This window comes from Eleutherodactylus coqui, chromosome 3 (assembly GCF_035609145.1).
Source record: "Eleutherodactylus coqui strain aEleCoq1 chromosome 3, aEleCoq1.hap1, whole genome shotgun sequence".
In the NCBI taxonomy this organism is placed as follows: Eukaryota; Metazoa; Chordata; class Amphibia; order Anura; family Eleutherodactylidae; genus Eleutherodactylus; species Eleutherodactylus coqui.
In genome coordinates this window covers 167241757-167261529 of record NC_089839.1, presented here as the reverse complement: position 1 = coordinate 167261529, position 19773 = coordinate 167241757, and the positions used below count along the sequence as shown (strand labels likewise).

The 19773-nt window shown below is 40.0% G+C and overlaps 1 protein-coding gene across 5 annotated transcripts in view; it reads left to right on the top strand.

Annotated features, from left to right (window-relative positions):
- PHF2 (PHD finger protein 2) overlaps window positions 1–19520 on the top strand; it is a 227324-nt gene extending 207804 nt beyond the window's left edge. For 2 of the 5 annotated variants that reach the window (XM_066596505.1, XM_066596503.1), the window contains one exon: window positions 18230–19520. In XM_066596505.1, coding sequence (XP_066452602.1) covers window positions 18230–18318 — 89 coding nt within the window. In that variant the 3' untranslated portion in view covers window positions 18319–19520. Of the gene's footprint in view, window positions 1–5747; window positions 5858–10481; window positions 10747–18229 lie in introns of those variants that run through there. The other 3 variants (XM_066596501.1, XM_066596502.1, XM_066596504.1) reach the window with 3 other exon arrangements.
- The last annotated feature ends 253 nt before the right edge of the window (window positions 19521–19773 follow it).

Below are 19773 nucleotides of genomic sequence, written 5' to 3'. Positions count from 1 at the left end.
CATTTTAACAAACGGTATACTTGGAAACAGTGAATTGGATGTTTTTACATATGTGATCTTAAGCAGACAATTTGTGGGAAAAATATACACATCTATGATATACACGTATATGTAATAGTAATATTTAAACATACTAAGAGCAAAGAAAATGTCACAATAAAAACGATGTTCTGCTGCAAGTGCTGAATTATTTAAAACGTTGGATGTATGAACTTAATTTCACCAAGAGAGAGTAAAACCACATTGTTACACTTCACACCAGAAGTGAAAACTGTTCTTTAATATCTTACTTCTATGTTATGGACTCCAGTCCTGAGGCTGCACTACTGAGAAGTTCTGATGACCTGTTCTCTTCCAATTCTGGTGAAGTGATGTCATGTAGACCTTATGTGGGTTCAAATACCAGAGTACAAAAATATTTGTGTCCTAATTGACGGGAATAGAGGCAGTTAGAGTGAATGACCACTTTACTAGATACACCCATCTAGGAGCATATTGACATCCTTTGGCCTTCAGAACCACAGCAATTCATTATGGCATAGATTGGTGCATTTGTTGCTAAAATCGTTCTGCAGGAATATTGGCCCCTGCGGACAGAAATGCTTCTTGCTGTTGCTGCAAATTACATGTTGTGACCAGCTGACAGAAAGCTGACAGGAGTCATCAATTCATGCTGCTTGTGAGAAATCCTGACCCTCCCATCAGAATGAAGGAACAGAATTTGGAATTCATCTGACCAGGAGATGTTTTTCCACTACTTAGTGATCCAATTTTTGTGCTCTTTTTTTCCTACTGGAGTCTCATTTTTATGTTATCCTAGATGGCAATGGCACTCAAAGTGGTCATCTGCTGTTATCACCCCACTGTACTAAGGAACGACAAGTTGTGCATTCACATATATTAATTGAAGCACCAATGTTGTACTTGGCTGCAATTTGCTTGACTGTGCACCACCTGTTCTCGAAAACGATTCTTGACATTTTCTGACCCCTTTCATCAATGAGTTCTTTACGTCCACGGAATTCCTTTTTGCTGGATAGTTTTCCCCAATCACACCATTCTCCATATACTCTTCTCTTCACAAGGCTGAAATCGCAGCCCCGGCTTGTCCAGTACCGATGACCTGGCCTCTTTTGAAGTTGCTCAGATTGCTTGATTTCCCCACTCTGATTTGCCTTATCCACGGAAAACCTGTTCACTTGATTTTATGGTGGGCTCCAGGGTGACGTGTCTAATTTCTCTATAGCAAAGCTCCAATTGTAAAAGTGCCGCTGTCACTAATAAATGGGCCATTCATCGTATGTGTGGACATGGATAGGATATGGTTATTTAAATCACCATGAGTTGTTCTTCTGAGCAAGAAAAGTCCTGGTCATAGCATAGTAGTGCAGCTTTAGGGTTTTGGACTGTGAAGTCTAATGACCCTATCTCAGCACAGATGTAAGTTATTTATTATAGGTTTTTTTTCATATTTTAAAGGCCACGCCCACTTTTAGTGTTTTTCTGATTAGTAATATCCTGTCATTGTCTTCTTGTTATTTAGTCTTCAAATTTATAAAAAGTAAACTGATATTTTAAAGGGCAACTCCAGTGAAGACACATTTTTCCATCCCTGCACACCACCTGATTGCCTGTCACACTCTGGAGAAATAAAGACGCAGCAGCACTTAGTTAAAGATCACCATCAGGTGTGAGGTGTGGAGACTGTGTGCAGGCTCCACTGGTCCCCACTCCTGGGACCACAGTGTCAGACAAATGTAGAGAAAAGGAGCAGCACCACCAATACTCCAAATTATGCTGTTTTAAGTCAATCCATAAAAGATAGGGCAGCAACGTTTCAACTCCAACAGAGTCTTTTTCAAGCACAAAAAGCTTGAAAAAGACTCTGTTGGAGTTGAAACGTTGCTGCCCAGTATTTAAGGGATTGAATAAAAACAGCATAATTTGGAGTATTAGTGGTGCTACTTCTTTGCTCCACGTTTGTCACACTCTATGTTTGTCTCAACCTATTGCAGTCATTTCCATATAGTGCAGCTTCTGGTCTGATGCTTATCACTTTCACTATTCTGTGCTATCAATCCCATGATGCATCAATATAGCATTAATTACAGGCGGTACCATCTCTGCTTGGTGGTAGGACAGTTCACTTATCATTACCTTCTATATGCACCTAAATAAGCTACAGACCATAAGTATACAGTCAGGAGAATGAACTCCTCTATTCTAACTGTGTGACAGGAGCTATGTGATCTTTTGAGTAGTTTGAAAATACATAAACCCTACAGATGTAATATTGCATTTCTTTAAATGCCCTTGGTCGAATAAACATCAGATCTAATAATTGGTTAATATGATAGTTGTGTAGGGGTTTATTCCAGTGTATGGTTGGGTAACAGAACTTTCTAATTTTAACTATCCAGCTACAACTATAGTCCGGGTGAATTCTGTAAGTTGCATATAGCAGAGTACACTTTTGTGAACTACAGCTGTCACTTAATAGTTAAAAGGGAACCTGTCACATCCTCACAGCATGCTAACGTAAGTTATGGTGCTATTAGGGGATGCGACACAGAGCAGGGTAATGTATTTTTTTTTCTACTGTTCCCTTTAAAATTGGAAAGTTGTGCTACACAAAGCCTCCATGCGGCCCCAGCCGGTATCTCATAAGTAGACTTTCTGGTGTCACTCTAAATTTCTATATTAGAATGAACACAAGTAATTACGCATTTAGCGTATTTTTATTCTACATGCAGTATTACTTTCATTTTGCAATCACATTTTATCTTTCAAACCTGGCATTTTGAAGGAAAAATGAAGCACTTAATCTGTAAGTGCATAAAACAATATTGTTCTCAGTGTTTGATGCATTAACAAACAAAGAAGAGGCAAACACAAAGCGCAGTGACTACATGGAGACACAGAAAGACGCTTTACAAAATTAATTAGCACATTTTTACACTAGTCTTATACCCAAGGTCTTACATTTTTTTAAGTTTTGTTTTAATGTATCTTGCTGTATGTTAGAGCCTATAACATATAAATACAACTGCAGACTACATCAGGTTAAATGCATTTCACTGTTGGAGAGGTATGGCACACTCCCCATTTGATTTTTCTTTTTGCCTAAAAATTGAAACGGATTCCAGAAGAAAGAACAAAAATGTGACCTTCCCAAATATTTCCATTCTTGAGTTCCATTTCCTATCTGAGTAAAACAAGGAAGGGATGATGGCCCTTCATAATTTCCATCCTCTAACTTAGAGGGACACTGAATAACAAATGGTAGCCTTTTTTTTCTAGGGATACTGTACATCTATTTTGTATTGCCCTACCTAGCAGGGACCACAGCCTGCTACAGCCGGAAGCCCCAGACTACTACTGCAGCGATGTAATGTAACCCCACTTATGCTTAAAAAAACCCTTTAAATAAGTCCTGCCTATGGGGTAGTTTAGCAGTGGAGGCGGGGAGTACTAGGTGCAGACCTCTTATATCTATAAAACTGATTTGCAGTCTAAAAATATTTCTATGTTCATTTATATGCTTTTTGTCCCATTTTAAAGCAACTCTCCATTCACAAGTTCCAAATTAACATGTAAGTCAGTTTTTGCTAGAGATGGCTACCTGCTCTTTATTTTTCCTCAGATTTTGTACTTTGGCTGCTTTTTATTTCAGCTCTATTAGGACAGAGCTGTGATCTGTGATTGTTTAATCAAAGAATGGCAGAGTTGGAAGGGACCTCCAGGGTCATCTGGTCCAACCCTCTTCTCAATCTGGTCCAACCCTCTTCTCAATGCAGGATTTACTAAATCATCCCAGACAGATGTCTGTCCAACCTTTGTTTGAACACTTCCATTGAAGGAGAACTCGCCACCTCCCGTGGCAACCTGTTCCACTCATTCGTCACCCTCACTGTCTGGTATCTAATCTGTGTCTCCTCCCTTTCAGTTTCATCCCATTGCTTCCAGCCTTTCCTTTTGCAAATGAGAATAGGGCTGATCCCTCTGCACTGATGTAGTCTGGGACACACCTCCTGCCTCATCATTGGTTCAGGCTGCAGAGGAGGCAGGCAGGGTGTGCCCCAGACTACTTAAGATTGGAGATCCTAGGTAAACTATAGTCACAGATCAGAACTCATTCTAATCAAGCTGAGCTAAAAAGCAGCCAAGATGCAAGATCTAAGGAAAAATAAATTGCAGGTAATCATCTCCAGTAAGTACTGACTTAATTATCACTTTGAGCTTCTGACTGGAGGGTCCCCTTAAAGCATAGTGAGCAACATTAGTCCGCAGGTAGCCTCTACCAATAATTTAGCACCGTACCTTATGTATAGTGACTTGACGCACCTTTTATATAGAGGGCAAGATTGTAGTCTTGTATTTTGGATGGGCTAGCTCTCATATATTAAAGTTAATTAAAATAAATTAGTTAATGGGGGTGAAACTGAAAATCATCTGGTACTGACTTGCAATTAGTATAGACAAACCTCTAAACTATTTTAAAAGATAATGAAAATACCAAAATCACTGTATGTAGGAGCGAAGGAATCTCTTGGGTCATTTGCAGCGGAAGGTTGAAATAAGCCTCTTGTAAACCAAGTGTACGGGCATTACTGTACCTTTGCTCCTCTTCTGAAAATCAATTTCATGCATCCAACTTTTCAGTACAACTAATAATACATTTTTATATAGTTGCATAATAAATCTCTGGTGACCAGGTTGCTGCTAAATCCTACATGGCTAAGATCAGCTAGAGAAACCACTACAAAAAAGGGTCAAAAATGTAATGGGAGATTCACATAAACTAAATTATTAATAGAATTAAATACATATTTAGGTTATAAGGAACACTCCAGGAAAAACATATACACTATGTTATGCCAAGTCCAGAACCTAGGTGGGGGGATTTAAAGAACACCAAGGAGAAAAGTACAGCTTGGTTCCTTCAGGTCTTGTACTAGGCATAGTAGACAAAGCCCTCGCTCAGTGCATGGCTTGAACTTACTATGAAAGTCACATCCCAGACTCAACAACCTCTATCCTTTGAGCCCATAACTTAAGTATATGAGTCTCATGGGATGTGGCAGGTTCCCTTTAAGATGGGAAAATATGAACTTGAGACAAATATAAGAATAGATGGAGGGATAACAAGCCCCACCCCTGAACAGAAGCATGTGATATCTTAGAGGGATATCCAATGTATTTGGAAATCTCTGTATGATCAATGCAGTTCTTTTTATCTGAAGATGTTCTCTACTAAGACATCTATCATGTATAGCTACTATTATTGCAGGTAGTCTTTGAAGGTAATACATTTGCATCTAATTGGGTGATTTGATACACATTAGAATCATGTCGGACGATTTTGGCAAACTTGGGTGACAATGTTATGCATATGAGGGCCTTCCGACTGTACCCTAAAGGCAGATGTAGGGGAAAACGAAAGTCAAAATGTTTATGGAGAGGTTGGTAATAAACATTCGGCCAACATCTATTGCCAGTTTTAGGAGTGTGTTTCAGTCTCTGCTAGCAATGAATGTAGAACTAGCAAAACTTTAGAGAAATAGACAAAAAAATTGTACTAATTACACATAAAAAACAATAGTATTTTTTCCTACAAAACACTCCATTTCTAATTAGGGTTTGACTTTTATCCTCAGTCTAGATGGTCTTGTGAATTGAATGACTATGTAAGGTCCTCGCATGTTATCATATTCATGCCGGTTCCTTATTAAATGTTTATTATTTAGCAAGAGTTGGCCCCTCCATACCGCGGCAAGACAGACCTATCCGTGAAGGTACGAGAGTTGCCTCTATTGAAACGGGACTTGCAGCTGCTGCAGCCAAGTTATCCCAGCAGGTGAGACAATGCAACAGTCTCTCTTACACAGCCTGGACTTTTGTGTGATGTCATTTTTAAAAATGGCTGCTATAGTAGGGAATCCCTTCAAATGACCCCCCACTCCTAATATTAGAGTATATGCAAATCTTTAAGTATAATATTTATTTTGTAGAAATGTGTAGAAACAATAGCACAGTAGTAAGAAGGGTAAGTGGAATAAAACATTTTGGATTTGACCACGCATAGTTTAAGCACAGTTCTGATAGAACCATTTCCCAAATTTTTGTAAATTTCATTAAAAATTAAGCTAAAGCTTATTTCATATGGGGAAAAAAACTAAAATTTGAGATTTTATAAAATGATAATAAAAGAGGTTTTCCCAAATTTGACATCTATAACATGTCAGTCACAGCTCTCCACTCTAGAGGACACCAATGTTGATTCAAACCTTCTATTGACTTTTATGCATGCCAAAACTCTATTGAAAATGAAAACTAAGACCCTTTTACTCTCAAGGTCAGTGTGGTTCCCACATGTACATGACTTCTAGAATATCTCAACCTTTCTCAGCTAGGTCTTACAAGCTAGATCATGGTTACGCTTGGGTATAATTTCTAAATAAGAGATCGGTGTAACCAACGGAATGTCCCTGCAGCACATGATGACTCTTGTCCGCACAGACTTCCTTGCTGCGCCTCATTAACTACCAAAGGCGTACTTACAATAGAGGCAGCCTATGTAACGGCTCTGGAGCCCTTGGGGAGTGCCCAGTCTTGATTGGTCACATTCCATTTGCTACTGCATGGTGAGTTCTTCCCTCTCCAGAAGAATTGCATTCTAAGCAAGCAATAGGATAGGGCATTGACTCAACCGTCATGGGAGAGGCATGAAGTAGGAAATAAATACAATGCAATACTGTCCTGGGTGACAAAAACCCATCGCCATAATTGGGGACCCATTTTGATCTTTGCTATGGGCCCCCCCTATCTTCTATGTACACCACAGCCAACAACTGGTATACGCTTCACAGTCTTAGTAGCATTTTAAATATCTGATTGCCCTGTGATAAATGTCAAAATTGGGGAAACGCTTTTAGGTTTTGCAATTGTTTAATTTGGCAATGTACAATCAAGTATCACGGCTTACAAAAATTGGCAAATCCATAAATAAAGTAAAGACACATCTTAACAGTGGCTTGTCAGGTGCTGTATGAGACTCTAGTATGGTCTACTTAATTAAAGTAGATATATAACCCACACTTTAAAGGAGTTTTCCTGTCAAAAACTATTGATGACTTGTAAGTAGTTAAGTTGCCAGGGACCCACCATTCGGGATCCCAGGTGATCAACTAACCATCCAGTTTGCTGTCATCGCAGCGGTGCTGGACATCTTCGGGGTCGGGAATGGAAGTGTTATAGCTGGCTTCATTCCCATTGAAATCCATTGGATCTCAAGCAGCTATTACACCTCCAGACATTTCCACCTCCGACATCGGGGTCGGACGCAGAAGTGTAATAGGTTTCAGTTCGCGATGATTCAATGAGAATTAAGCCGGTTATAGGACTTCCGCTCTGTCCACGATGACTGACAGCAGGCCGGACGATTAGCTGACCCCCAGGTACCCCAAGCGATGGGTCCCGGCGATTAACTATTTATGATCTATCCTGAGGATAGGTTATTAATGGTTTTTGCACGGAAAACCGCTTTAATATTTTTCTTTTTTTTTTTTTTTTTTTTACTAAGGCCTACTATCTTTGTAGTAGGTCTTACAGTGGTGAAGGCGTTGACTACATATGCTTCCCATACACTCAGGAAGTCTCCCATCATCTGCATCATTATTTTATAGCTTTGCTCATGTGCTTATGTGTATAGTTTAATTTGCTTTCCTTCTTCTTGCTGTTTACTTTGACTTTTCTTTAAAAATATATATATTTAATTTACACAAAATTATCTATTTTAAACGGTGCCAAAAAATATGAATTCATAGTGAGACTGAGTTTATTTCGTTCAATTTGTTATAAAAGTTCTTTAGAACTGAGAATACACACTAATGAGACAACATTCTTTTCAATAGTTTCAAATGACTTTTACATGCCCACACATGTAATGTCCATAGGAATCCCCTGTCTATTCACTATTATTTCTTCCTATAGAGCAGTAAAAAGAGATCTCTAGTGCTGTGGAATTGCTTAGTCTATTAGAATACGTAAAAACCACTATGGCATCTGTGCAATTGCTGCACTTAGTGCTTGCAAAATATTTGAAAATAAGTGCATTTTGATTGGTATATAGAGATAGTGAAAGGGAAATCCCCCGTAAATCTTAGAGTTCACTTTTTGTACGTTTACCTAATATAGGGAACATAAAAAGGGAAAATATTTAGCAGAATATATATTTATATATACACAGTATGTCATTAAGAATGAAAGTGGGAGATATAATTGTCTGATTTCTTCCTCCTACTGCAGAACTTGGCAATGCTAATATCTACAGTTCAACTTAAATGGTGACCACTGAGACTTGGGATGTGACTTTCATACTCGCATGCCTCTGCCTTCCCTCGCTATCCATTCTCAGAGCTGACGCAAGGTCCGTTCACCTAGGTCCATGATGAGAGGACAGTGTGTGCATACAATGCAGAGACAAGTCTGTTCAATGGGCTGAATGCCAAATTAGTAAGGGAAGCAGGTGAATATGAAAGTCACTTCCCAGACTCAGCGCCCCCTGTCCTAAAAGCCAATAACCTTAGTTTATATTGCTCATAGAAAGTAATAGGTTCCCTTTAGATCCCTTCTTGAAGATCAGTTGGCAGTTTTCTGCACCAAAATGTGTAATATGCAGGAATGAGTATCTAGCAAATATACTGTAAGCATATTAAAGGGATTATATACAGTATAATATTGGAAAGTCGCATAAAAATGGAGCATCACATTATGTCTGCAGCCCATACTAAGATATGTACTGTAGTGGGTTATTCTATTTGTATATATTTTGGTTCCAGCTGTTGCAGTTGGCACAGTATATAGCTATAGGAAATTCTGGTAATAATTACTGTTCTGACGTCCCTGGTAATTTATGTTGTTAGAACAAGCACTTGGTCAATAGGTCCGAATCATCTTGATGATTTCCCATGTAAAGTTTATTGGTAATGGGGCCAAGATATGTTACGAATTGTACTTTCTTCACTTTGTATTCCTCTATATATTATATGGGATTGGGATGATTGCTTTGAATTATTATCATAGGCTGGAACTACACACATAGGCCCAACCAGAAAGGCATACGGCATCATAATAGGGGACAATACTGTCATTGCTTTTGGTTGCCCCATTTGTTTTTGTGACTGCACTGCATGATGTGTTCACTATATCGCTCTAATCCACTGAGCCTTAATGGTAGCCGAGGACTTCATTTACCTTCCACAAGATTGCTAGTAAGCTGTAAGAAGGGGGGAAACTGGACTTCTCTTAATTCTCTGCTGTGGAAGGCTCAGAGATATAGCAAAATCCATTGTGGCCTAGCGAATGCGATGCAGAAATATTTGGGATGTAATCAGTTGAGAATAGGTCCGAATATAGAAACGGGCAAAATACTGACAGTCGTATTGTATTGCCCTAAGTTTTCTCGGTAGACTATACAGCAAAATAGCTCGGCGTCAGGGGTGGTGTTCATTTATTTAGAAATGCACAACTTGGTCTACATGACATGGTTGGCACAATAAGGAACATGTAAGGCATAAAATAGGTGCTCTGTTTTTAGGATCTATTGACATGTTATTAAGGCATGTGAGAAGGTCCCATCTGTTGGACTCCTTGTTGAAAGCTGACAACCGCTACCAATGTTCTGCAAGTCTCAGGGAGGAGATATCTCACTTACAGGTGAACATGCCTAACTAATTAAAGACGGAGGACTAGAGTATACTTTATAGATACTTAGGGTACTTTTACAGGGGCGGACTATCACTGCTGTGCTTTCACATACGAGCGATATTCAGTCAGTGAATGGAGGGCGGAGGGCACCGAGATCCCTTCCGGAAGCTGCCCACCTCTATTCACTGTGAACAGGCAGCCGTTCAAAGATGAGCAACTGCCTGGTTATACAGAGCAAGAAGTTGCTCATTAATCTCTTTGTTTCAGTGAGCTGAAACGAAGTGACTAATAAGTGATTACTTACCAGTACCATTTCACTTTTATATGGGATGGCTAGTTTGAGCGATTTTCCGGTCGATAGTCGGCCAGTGTAAAAGTACCCTTAATCAAGAAACAAATGACACCTATAAATGCAGTAAAATAGTGCTGTCTGCTTTCAACTAGTCTAGTAAAAGGAGTTAAGTTATGTAAGCAATAATCATGGCTGTAAGGTCTCTATTTAAAAAGTCCCATTAAAAGTTAAAAAAAGGAAAAAAAAGTTTAAATCCCCCCCCCCCGCCCCTTTTAAAAAAAGCACAATAAATGTTAAAACACAAATTCAGACTCCGTTATTAACATAAAACACACTCATTTACATCACATCGGTAATTAGGGAGGCACAAGGCTTTCTGGCATCACCTTCTGTGGTCGTTTCTTTTCTAAATCTCTGCTCACCTGTTAGATTCAATCCATATTTGAAAGCAGCCTCATGATAACAATTTGCTTCCTTAAAGGAGGAAAAAAAAGTCAAGAAGAAAAAGAATACAAAAAAGAAGCTGTCACCTAACAACACAAATAAACTTTGTCAGGAAAGCAGTTCTCCTGAAGCCACAAAGCTGGAATCTCTGGACACTAGTCTAACAGACCACGAGTACACAGCCGGTGTCAGCACGTTTGGTGTAGCCCAAGTAAACAGAGGGACTCAGCCCATGGCCCCCGGGGTGTTCCTCACACAAAGGAGACCGTCTGTCTCTTCCCAAAATAACTCAGCTGCCAAAGGTAAAACTACATGTGGAGTGTATGCTGGACTTACCTGAGTAATGTGTCAGTCATATCACCGTTATGGGCTTAGTATGGGATGCAACGTGTGATGCTCTACTTCAGGTCCCAGTGGTTGATGGTATTCCAGATATATTCCGAGATATAGAACAGCCTTGGTGTTCTTGAGAAATCTGGTTTATTATGAGATTTTAGGACCTAGAGTTGTGCAAATCGAAATTATAATCTATATTTTCCTATAGTGCATTACAAGTCACTGTTACTCTGCATACCCCTCTCTTTCCCCATAATTACTCTGCCAGAGGGCATTAGAACACTTTAGAAGGCCAATTTGAGGTAGAGGCAGCAATGAGCACAATCAATAAAGCAGTACATAAAGTATATCTGAGATCACTAGCTAACATCAAGGAGGATCAATGGGTAGGTGTGTTCGTTACTATCACCATTAATAATATATTTTGAAAGGGTTGACTTTTTTCTGTAGTGGAGACACCCCAAACCCTGACGATCACATCCTCTTTTTAGTCAGTGATGCTATGTGCAATTGGAGAATAGTCGAAAATCTCACCACCAGGAAATTGATTTTCCTGCTATAAAACCAAAGATACTGTATTGTAGCTACTGGGGTGTGTTCAGATTGATCTTTTCCATTAGGATCTGTCCTCATAGGACTTCATTATACCATAGTAATCTTATATAAGCTTACTAAATAGGTGTATAATATCTCCATACGATTTTCCTCATTTACATCTACGTTGATGTTCACAGCACCACTTGTCTTGTCTTGCATGGTTTTCTAAAATTTTTATTTTTTTTTAGAATGATTGATTGTAAGGTTTTAGGGGTATATGGGATCTAATGTGTATTTATATCATTGGTGGTCAATGATAGACTGACAGTCTACATACAGCACATTTCAGTTTCAATTCGGACCTTTCTGTATAGGAAAAATGTCACTCTTGAGGTACCCATGCACATTAGATCAATGTTGGCTGCATCTGCCACAGTCATCAGGGCTAGATGACCAGTCATGTGTATGGAGGTGCTTGACTCTAACCCAATAACAGATGTCGGGGCAAAAAAAGGATTGGGCGTGTTCTATTTTGTTGTCATGGAACATAAACCACCCTCAAACTGTCTAGTTGTTGGTGCATTCAGCCAACAGATACTTGGCTAAGGCATATGGCTACCTTTAGGCCCACTACTGTAGGTATCATTGCAAACAGGACCATCTGCCATTAAGCAACCAGTGTAAATACTCTATAGTATTGTGTTCTCTTCCTAAGTATTCAGATATGTACAATAAATCACAAAGATAAAAATAAAGATCAGTGTAAAAACCTAGAAGAACCTCTATGATGCATTCTCATAACTGGGTCTATTTCACCTTGTATACTCCGCTATGGAGCCCTTCTTTAATATGTAACTGGTACATAAAGCAAAACCACATGTATACATTCAATAAAATCTGTAGGAAACAAAGGAAAACGAGCCCTACAATGAACTTAAGGAGGTTGTACCAGAATTAACTTTTATCACCTATTCTTAGGATAGGTGATAAAAGTCTGATTAGTGCAGGTGTCACCACAGAGACCTCCATCAATCCTGTGTCTCCCCTCCTCCTCATTGTGGGCGTACTGCTCCGCCCACCCCTTGCTAAGGAGCAGATTTAATGTAGGAACAATTATACATGCACAATGCTACTTCATTCATTTTTAGGTGGGACTGTAGATAGCCGAGTACAAGCGCTTGGCTGTTTTCATCAGACCCCTGTTCTCAGGATCAGTGGGGATAATGAGACCCCCAACTATCAGACTTTTATTATTTAGTCTTTGGATTGTTGGGGAAAGTTGATTCTGGTATTGTGGTATAACCCCTTTAAAAGTTTTCTGTATGTGCAGTATATGAAGCTGTGGTGGAGCTTCCAATTGCAACTTGTATACCCATTTTTTCAGTTTTGCAATATTCTTTCCTACTAAGGCCTCTCAACTCACAGCCTGAAGGCAGATCTCATGGCCCTCATGATTAATGGGATAGTTCTGTTTCTTTACCTAACTGTGTCCTTGTATGTAGCTCTCAGAAAAAAAGTTGCAGGCAAAAACTTCAATGTACGTAGCTTGCCATAAATTGGATTTGTTACTTCTCCTGTCTCATCTCATTACAGTACCTTTAATATGGGCCAATAGTAGGCCAAACAGACATTTATTAGGATGTGTCTTCCCTATTTATTGCCCTTTCATTGCCCTATGTAAACAAGCCAGAAATTAGCCAACAAACAAACAAACACTGGCTGATCAAATCTTTTCTCTGAACCAAAGAATAATCATTTGTTGTGAGCTGGTGTGATTATGCAAATTGCATGCAGCCTGAATTATCACAATTTGTATTGACCCTTGTAAAAGACCATTTAAAGGCTATATTTAAAAATCTTTCGTGCATCTTTTCGAAATCCCAGCAGAAAAAAGCGATTCACTTAACTGTTTTTTACATTGAGTTTTCCTTCTCATGCATATAAAAAGTCTCATAGTGGGTTTGCAGCCTCTCTTAAATACAAGTTTTTGTCTGGTGGAGATTCCCAGCACTAATCAGCTGATCTCTCCCTGAATGTGCACAAGCTCAGATCCCCCTCTTTTCTTTCAGAGGCTGTGTAACATTACCACACCCACTCAATACTACACAGCTTTCTCTCCATCCTCTCTCTGAGTAGCTGCTGGTCCCTTCTTCCTCACTGCTGATAGGAGCAGAAAATTCACCTGAAGTGAATTATAGCCATCTGTAATAGTATCTTTCTCTGCTCTGTCCTTTTGATCTCATCCACCATTTCCTGGGACAATCATACAGCCCTCTGTAATAGCTCCGTGGAAAGGCAGTGAATGTATGTTCAGAACAAGGAAGCAGGCCAGGGGAGGAGCTGTCAGTTTACACTAAATAGAATTTGCAAAGTTTTCAGTCTTCAAGTATGCAGTGCCTTGGAAAACAATACAAGCATAGAAACCAAACAATTAGAAATGCATAATAAAAACTATTTACAAAACGTTTTGCATAACCTTTAAATAAATGCCGATTAACCAGCACTTGGATCGGCACTCTTTCTGGCAGGAATTAAGGATCCTTAGGGACAGATCCTCTTTTAAAGCTGCATAAAATATATGTGACATTGTGATTGAACCCTGCCTCTTCCATAGACACAAGATCTTCTACTGGGGATGAAGTTTTGCTATCAAGTTCCATATTACTTCAGATGCTCTTTTGAGCCCAAGGGGATTCTCCTTTAAAATTTCATAATATAGCTAAAGTCCACCCATAAAGGAGCAATTGTAGCAACTACATATTTCTTACCATTTTTACTGGACATTGGTCTAAACCCATTGGAATATATTAATTTAATATCTGTTGCCTAAAATATATTAGTTTTTTTACATATTCACTTAGTTGAATGAGACACCGGTACTGAACAGAAACTCTTACAAATAATATGTCCTAGAATTGGAAGTTCCAGGTATGAAGCATACAGCTGCTTCCAGGAATCCTAAGGAAAGTCCGTGAACTGGACTCTGATCCCCCGATGGATCAGATGCTGATTACAGGCAGTTCCCAAAAGTCCTGGTATTTTAAATGTCAACATTGAATACTTTGATTGGAGTATCTTGAAGCACTGACACTTGTAATGAAGTCAGACATGGATGGAGAAAATGACAGCGATTCCACTTGACATAACCCAGTAATGTAGTAACCCAGCCCTTTGATTCATAGGCAGTCTCTGACATTCCTTCGTGGAGCCCTGCCTGACTAAATAAGCAGCTAATCGTTAGTTACACTTCAGTTACTAGAGGAGATCGAAGCCAAGACACGAGCGGGTTACGCACAGGAGTAGGGGCGGACAGAATAAATAAACACCAGTGCCTTCATTTTATATATACAGTATAACATATATATACAGTGTATATCTGTAGATAATGAACAGTGAAAGCGAAATACATCATCTATCAACCAACCAAAAATAAAAAGTATTTTAAAGTGTGAGATACTGATGAGTGGATTCTAGTTTGTAGCAAAAAGTGTCAGTATTTAGCTATAGGGACCCTATAGTGATACTAGTCATTGGGAGCAGAGATGTTAAAGACCACCATTAGGCTTCCCTCATACAGGCGTTTTTGTACATCGTTTAGCGCTGCATTTTCAACACTGTGCTAAACTGTTTACAACGCTCCCATTCATTTCAATGGGGCTGCTCACACAAGTGTTTTCAACGCTGCGCTTTGACAATGATGCATGTTCTATCTTTGGCTGTTTTCAGCCCTCATGCTGTTTTCCGGCGCTGCTGCAGGCTTACCATGCACTTGTCATCATTGATAGAATATCTCTTGATGCAAACAGGGTTTGAAGACCCCGCCTCCAGCAAAAGATTTCTTTGATTGGTTCATCGAGCGCTGGCTCAGCCAATCAGAGCCAGTCCTTGATGAACCAATCACAGCCATTCAATGTGATTGGCAGTGCGTCTCAGCCAAACAGAGCAAGCGCTCAATGAACCAATCACAGCCATTCAAAGTGATTGGCAGCGCTGCTCAGCCTATCAGAGCAATCTCTTGCTGGAGGTGGGGTCTTCAAACCTTTTTAGCATCAAGAGATGCTCTGTCGCGATGACAAGTGCCCGGAAGCCTGCAGGGATGTCGGAGAACAACGGGATGGACCCGGACGGTGCCTGCATGGTGTGTATAAGGCCTTCCTCACACAGTTTTGGCATTCAGCTTCCTTGGCTGCATTTTCAGCTGTGCTAAAAAAGCAACCAAAACGCTGACAAAAGACATGTCAGCGCTGCTGAACCGGAGTAAACGCAGCCGTGAAAAACCCAGTGTTTTTCCAAACGCCTGTGTGAGGGAGGCCTTATGGGGTATTGCTTGTGGCTGTCAGGGTGAGCTAGGAGTTGTAGTGTCACAACAGCTGGGGGTGACGGCATGTTGGAGATAGCTGCTCTTATGTTATACCTACTTATGGAGCTACTATGGGTTTTTTGGACTCACTTTGTAGTCAAAAGTACAACTATATATGTATACAAAGTAAATGATTGTACACTATACATAGCTTTAATAAAATAATTGCTGCTTTAATCTGACCAAATCCACTGAGGCCATTATAAAAGTGTCTGAAAAGCTGGACTAAAATCCTCCAATTGTACATGTAAATGTAATATACAGTATATGTAACTATATGCAACACTGAAATGTAACTTTGAAGACTATAAGGCAATCTTCAATGTTGCTGGTATCCTTGTCCCCTGCCAGAAATCTAAGGCTGGGTCTAGACATAGTAGATTTTTCCACTGCAGATCTGATGTAGCTTTCACTTTTTTATTTTGAAAGGAGGGAAATCCACAGTGATAATCCGTAACAGAAATTGACATGATAAGGATTTACAAATCTACATCAAGGGACAATTTCTACGCAGAAAAAAAATCTGCAGTTTTGTTACAATCTCCTCCACGGGCCTGGTACAGTAGCCGCTGCACATTTTACCTGTGCTAATCAACAGGTTAATGCCACAGCATTGCCATCTTGTACAGATCTGCTGTACCCCAAATCTGCAGAAGACACAGCTGTCAGATTGGCCAGTACTGTTATAGAGGCATACGATTCCTGCAGCCTACTGTGTAGGAGAGTTACTAGTCTCTGTATGATTGCCTTGGCAAGAATACTGACCACTCTGACAGCCGTGTCTCCCACAGATTTAGGATTTGTCCACGTGAGACGCAGAATTTATCCGTGGATTTACGCAGGTAAAATCCACAACGATTTCCAGGCTTGTGGAGGAGATTTTAACAAATGCTGCAGAAATTTACTGCATGGAAATCTTTCTAAATTTGCAGCATGTCAATTTCTGTTGAAGACTTTCACCGCTGATTTCACCACTTTTAAGGTAACAGAGTAAAATCTGCTGGGATTCTTTAGCAAAGGCCTGTGTCTTACACAGGGAGAGTTTACTGCAGATTCGGAGCACAAAAATCTGCCAAATGTGGACCAGACCTTAGGAGGCGAGGATGACCGCAACATCGGAGGTACACTTTTAGCAAGATAGTCTTACCCAGAATAACGTCTAATGATGCCATTTCATGGTTCTTCCTAATGCCCCAACAGTTCTTAGCAAGAGCCCCTTCCTCCTATACCTTTACCCCATGTGATTGAGCTAGGGCAGAAACCTCGTTCATGTTGACTCCCTTGCAGGTCAAGTGGAAAGGAATATATATACATTTTATTTAATTTTTTTTCTACCTCTCACATTATTTATGGAATATTGAAAATAGGTATAAAGCAAATAAAATTCTTACAGCAGTTGAATGAGACCACATTTTTATTCCGTTTTCTACCATTTCATCATCAAATGCAAAGCTTCATGGCTTCAATCACCAGTACATAGCTTTCAGCATTATAGTATCATTAGCTTTCTTAAACTATGCATTAAAGGGGTTTTCCAGGATAAAAACCAATGGTCACCAATATCAGATCAGGAGCTTCCGCTGCTTGGGACCCCCACCAATCAGCTGATGAGAAAGCCTAAACGGTCAAAACACCATCCGTAGTGCAGTGGCCTAATTTGGGGATTCAGCTCTCTATCATTGGCATTGAATGAAAGGAAGAGAGCTACACCTTTACATCAGGCCCCTGAGCTATGGACAGTGTTTAGACAGTTCCGGCCTGCCGCAAGAGCTGATCAGTTGGCGTCCTGGGCAGTGAACCCTCCTGATCTGCTATTGGTGCCCTATCTTGAGGATCCTACTGAACCATTCCCACGCATAGTGTGCAAGACCCTACATGCTGGGCAGTCAAACAGTGTGTAGTGTCTTAAACTACCAATGCTCAGCATGCATTAGGTAGCTAGACAAGCGGTGCAGCCATATTGGTTAGCCCAGGAACGGAGGGTCACTTTAAAGGGTTCCTCCTGAACATTTATTCTGAAGTTGGGTTTACATGCCACGATTTTGGAATTTTCTGTCTTCTGACACAATGATTGTGGTTGGTAGTGATTATGCAAATCATTCGCAGTTATTGAAGTTGCCATTAATGCTTTAAATCTAGGATTTCCATGAAGGGTTAAACTCCGAGGCCCATAGTAGAGGTCTTAACAAAACTGACGCACAGAAAAGTTGAGCAGTCCGATTCTAGCAAGCATTTTGCAGGCACCACTTTTCCTGTACGTTAGTTTTGGTAAATGGGCCTCATTGAGCGCCTGCTGAAGAGCCCCTGAAATGTGTTGGAAACACATTGGCTTACGAGACGCCTGTCAATCAACGGCTCTCCTCCAATCAGTTACAGTGAGTGCTGTGTGCGTCTCAGCGGATTTAACCCTTCATAGACTGTTTATAGATTCCTTTCTAATAATTAGATTGAAGCTTGGATTGTTCTGCAGTACGACAGAAGCCATTCAGACCCTTAAACGGTGTAACGATTGTTTCCTTGTTCTGATTCACCTTTTATGTTTATCATTGCAGGTAAGCGTACAAAAAAAGGCATGGCAACAGCTAAACAGAGGCTTGGGAAGATCCTGAAAATCCACCGGAACGGAAAACTTCTCCTTTAGTGTTTGTAAAGAGACAGACTTTTACTTTCTCCTCGCGGCTCATAGACTCATGAGCTGACACTAAATCTTGAACTCTCGAAGGACCGCAGTGGCGCTCTGCAAAATGTGCTAGGAGGCACCCACCCCGCTCTACCTTCCTACCACCACTTTAGTAATTCTTTTTAACTTCCAGCAGTTGACATGTACAGAATACTGCTAATATTTTTTAATAATAATAATAATAATATTGTCCTTTCTCAAATTGCGGAGAGTGACTAGTTTGCAGGAAAGAAGAAAACGGAAAAAAAAAAATAGGATCATTCCAGTCTTAGGAAAGAACCCGCATAAATCTGGTCAGTGAGAGGATCACAAATGCATTGCTCGGTTTATTTCTCTTGCAACCATGTTCTAGACGTACAGCACACAAGATGCTGGCTGTGTATGGTCAGGAAACTTTCACCCATAGACACCAGTCATCCCAAGCTTCATATCATCCAGTCTCTGACAAGCTGGTTATTATTGTGCAGGTCTATAGCTAGTGCGAGTCGTTGACTGTATCTTGTCCACCAAAGCCCCATCAAAGCATTACTATTACATCGAACGTGCAATCTCATTTTTTGCTATTTGGCTATGGCATACTGATATATCCAAAGGGAACTGTAGGTCCCCAAGCTGATATTTCATGAAGTTGTAGGGATGTCTGCTTATATTGACATCCATAAAGCATGACCTGCTATATACATTGAATTTTATATGTACAGTAGGTGCATGTGGATGTGGACGCGGGCGCAAATAAATACCCACGTTAATACATACATGTTCATACAGTCATGGGCCCCAAGATCTCACCAGGACCAAATTTCAATTGTGTCTTTGTGATAAAAAAAAGTTATCAGAAACAGCGCCACTCTGGCTGTGTGTGGTATTGCAACTTCATTTACTTATATTGGGATGAACGGCAGTACCAGACCTATGGACGAGAATGGCACGTTTTTTGCTTTTCTCTAATCCTAGATAAGCCCTTAGATGTGGAAACCACGTTATTATTCCTTAATCATGGAGCACTTTTCTTTGGGTTTAGTTTGGTATTTGTAACGAAAAATCTTGAATAATATTGGAAGAATGAACTTTTATTGACCAAATTACACTTTCCAAGATTATGAATTATTTACGCAGCAAGGTTGGTGCTGGGCATCAGTGAATAAATAGGTTTATGGACATTAGTATCTGGAGTAAATGTAAAGGGACAGGTAAAACACCCTACAAACTAATATAAAGGATTGTTTCTTTACAAGGAACCCATCAAGCTGGAAATGTAGCCCAATCTGGGGGCGGCATCTTGTAGAGCAAGAGGAGCTGAGCAGATTGATATATAGTTTTGTGGGAAAAGGTTCAGTCTAACTTTTGATTTATTGATCTGAACCTCTGCTCATTCCGGTTTAGTAGTCCAATGGGCGGTCCTACTCATTGATTGAC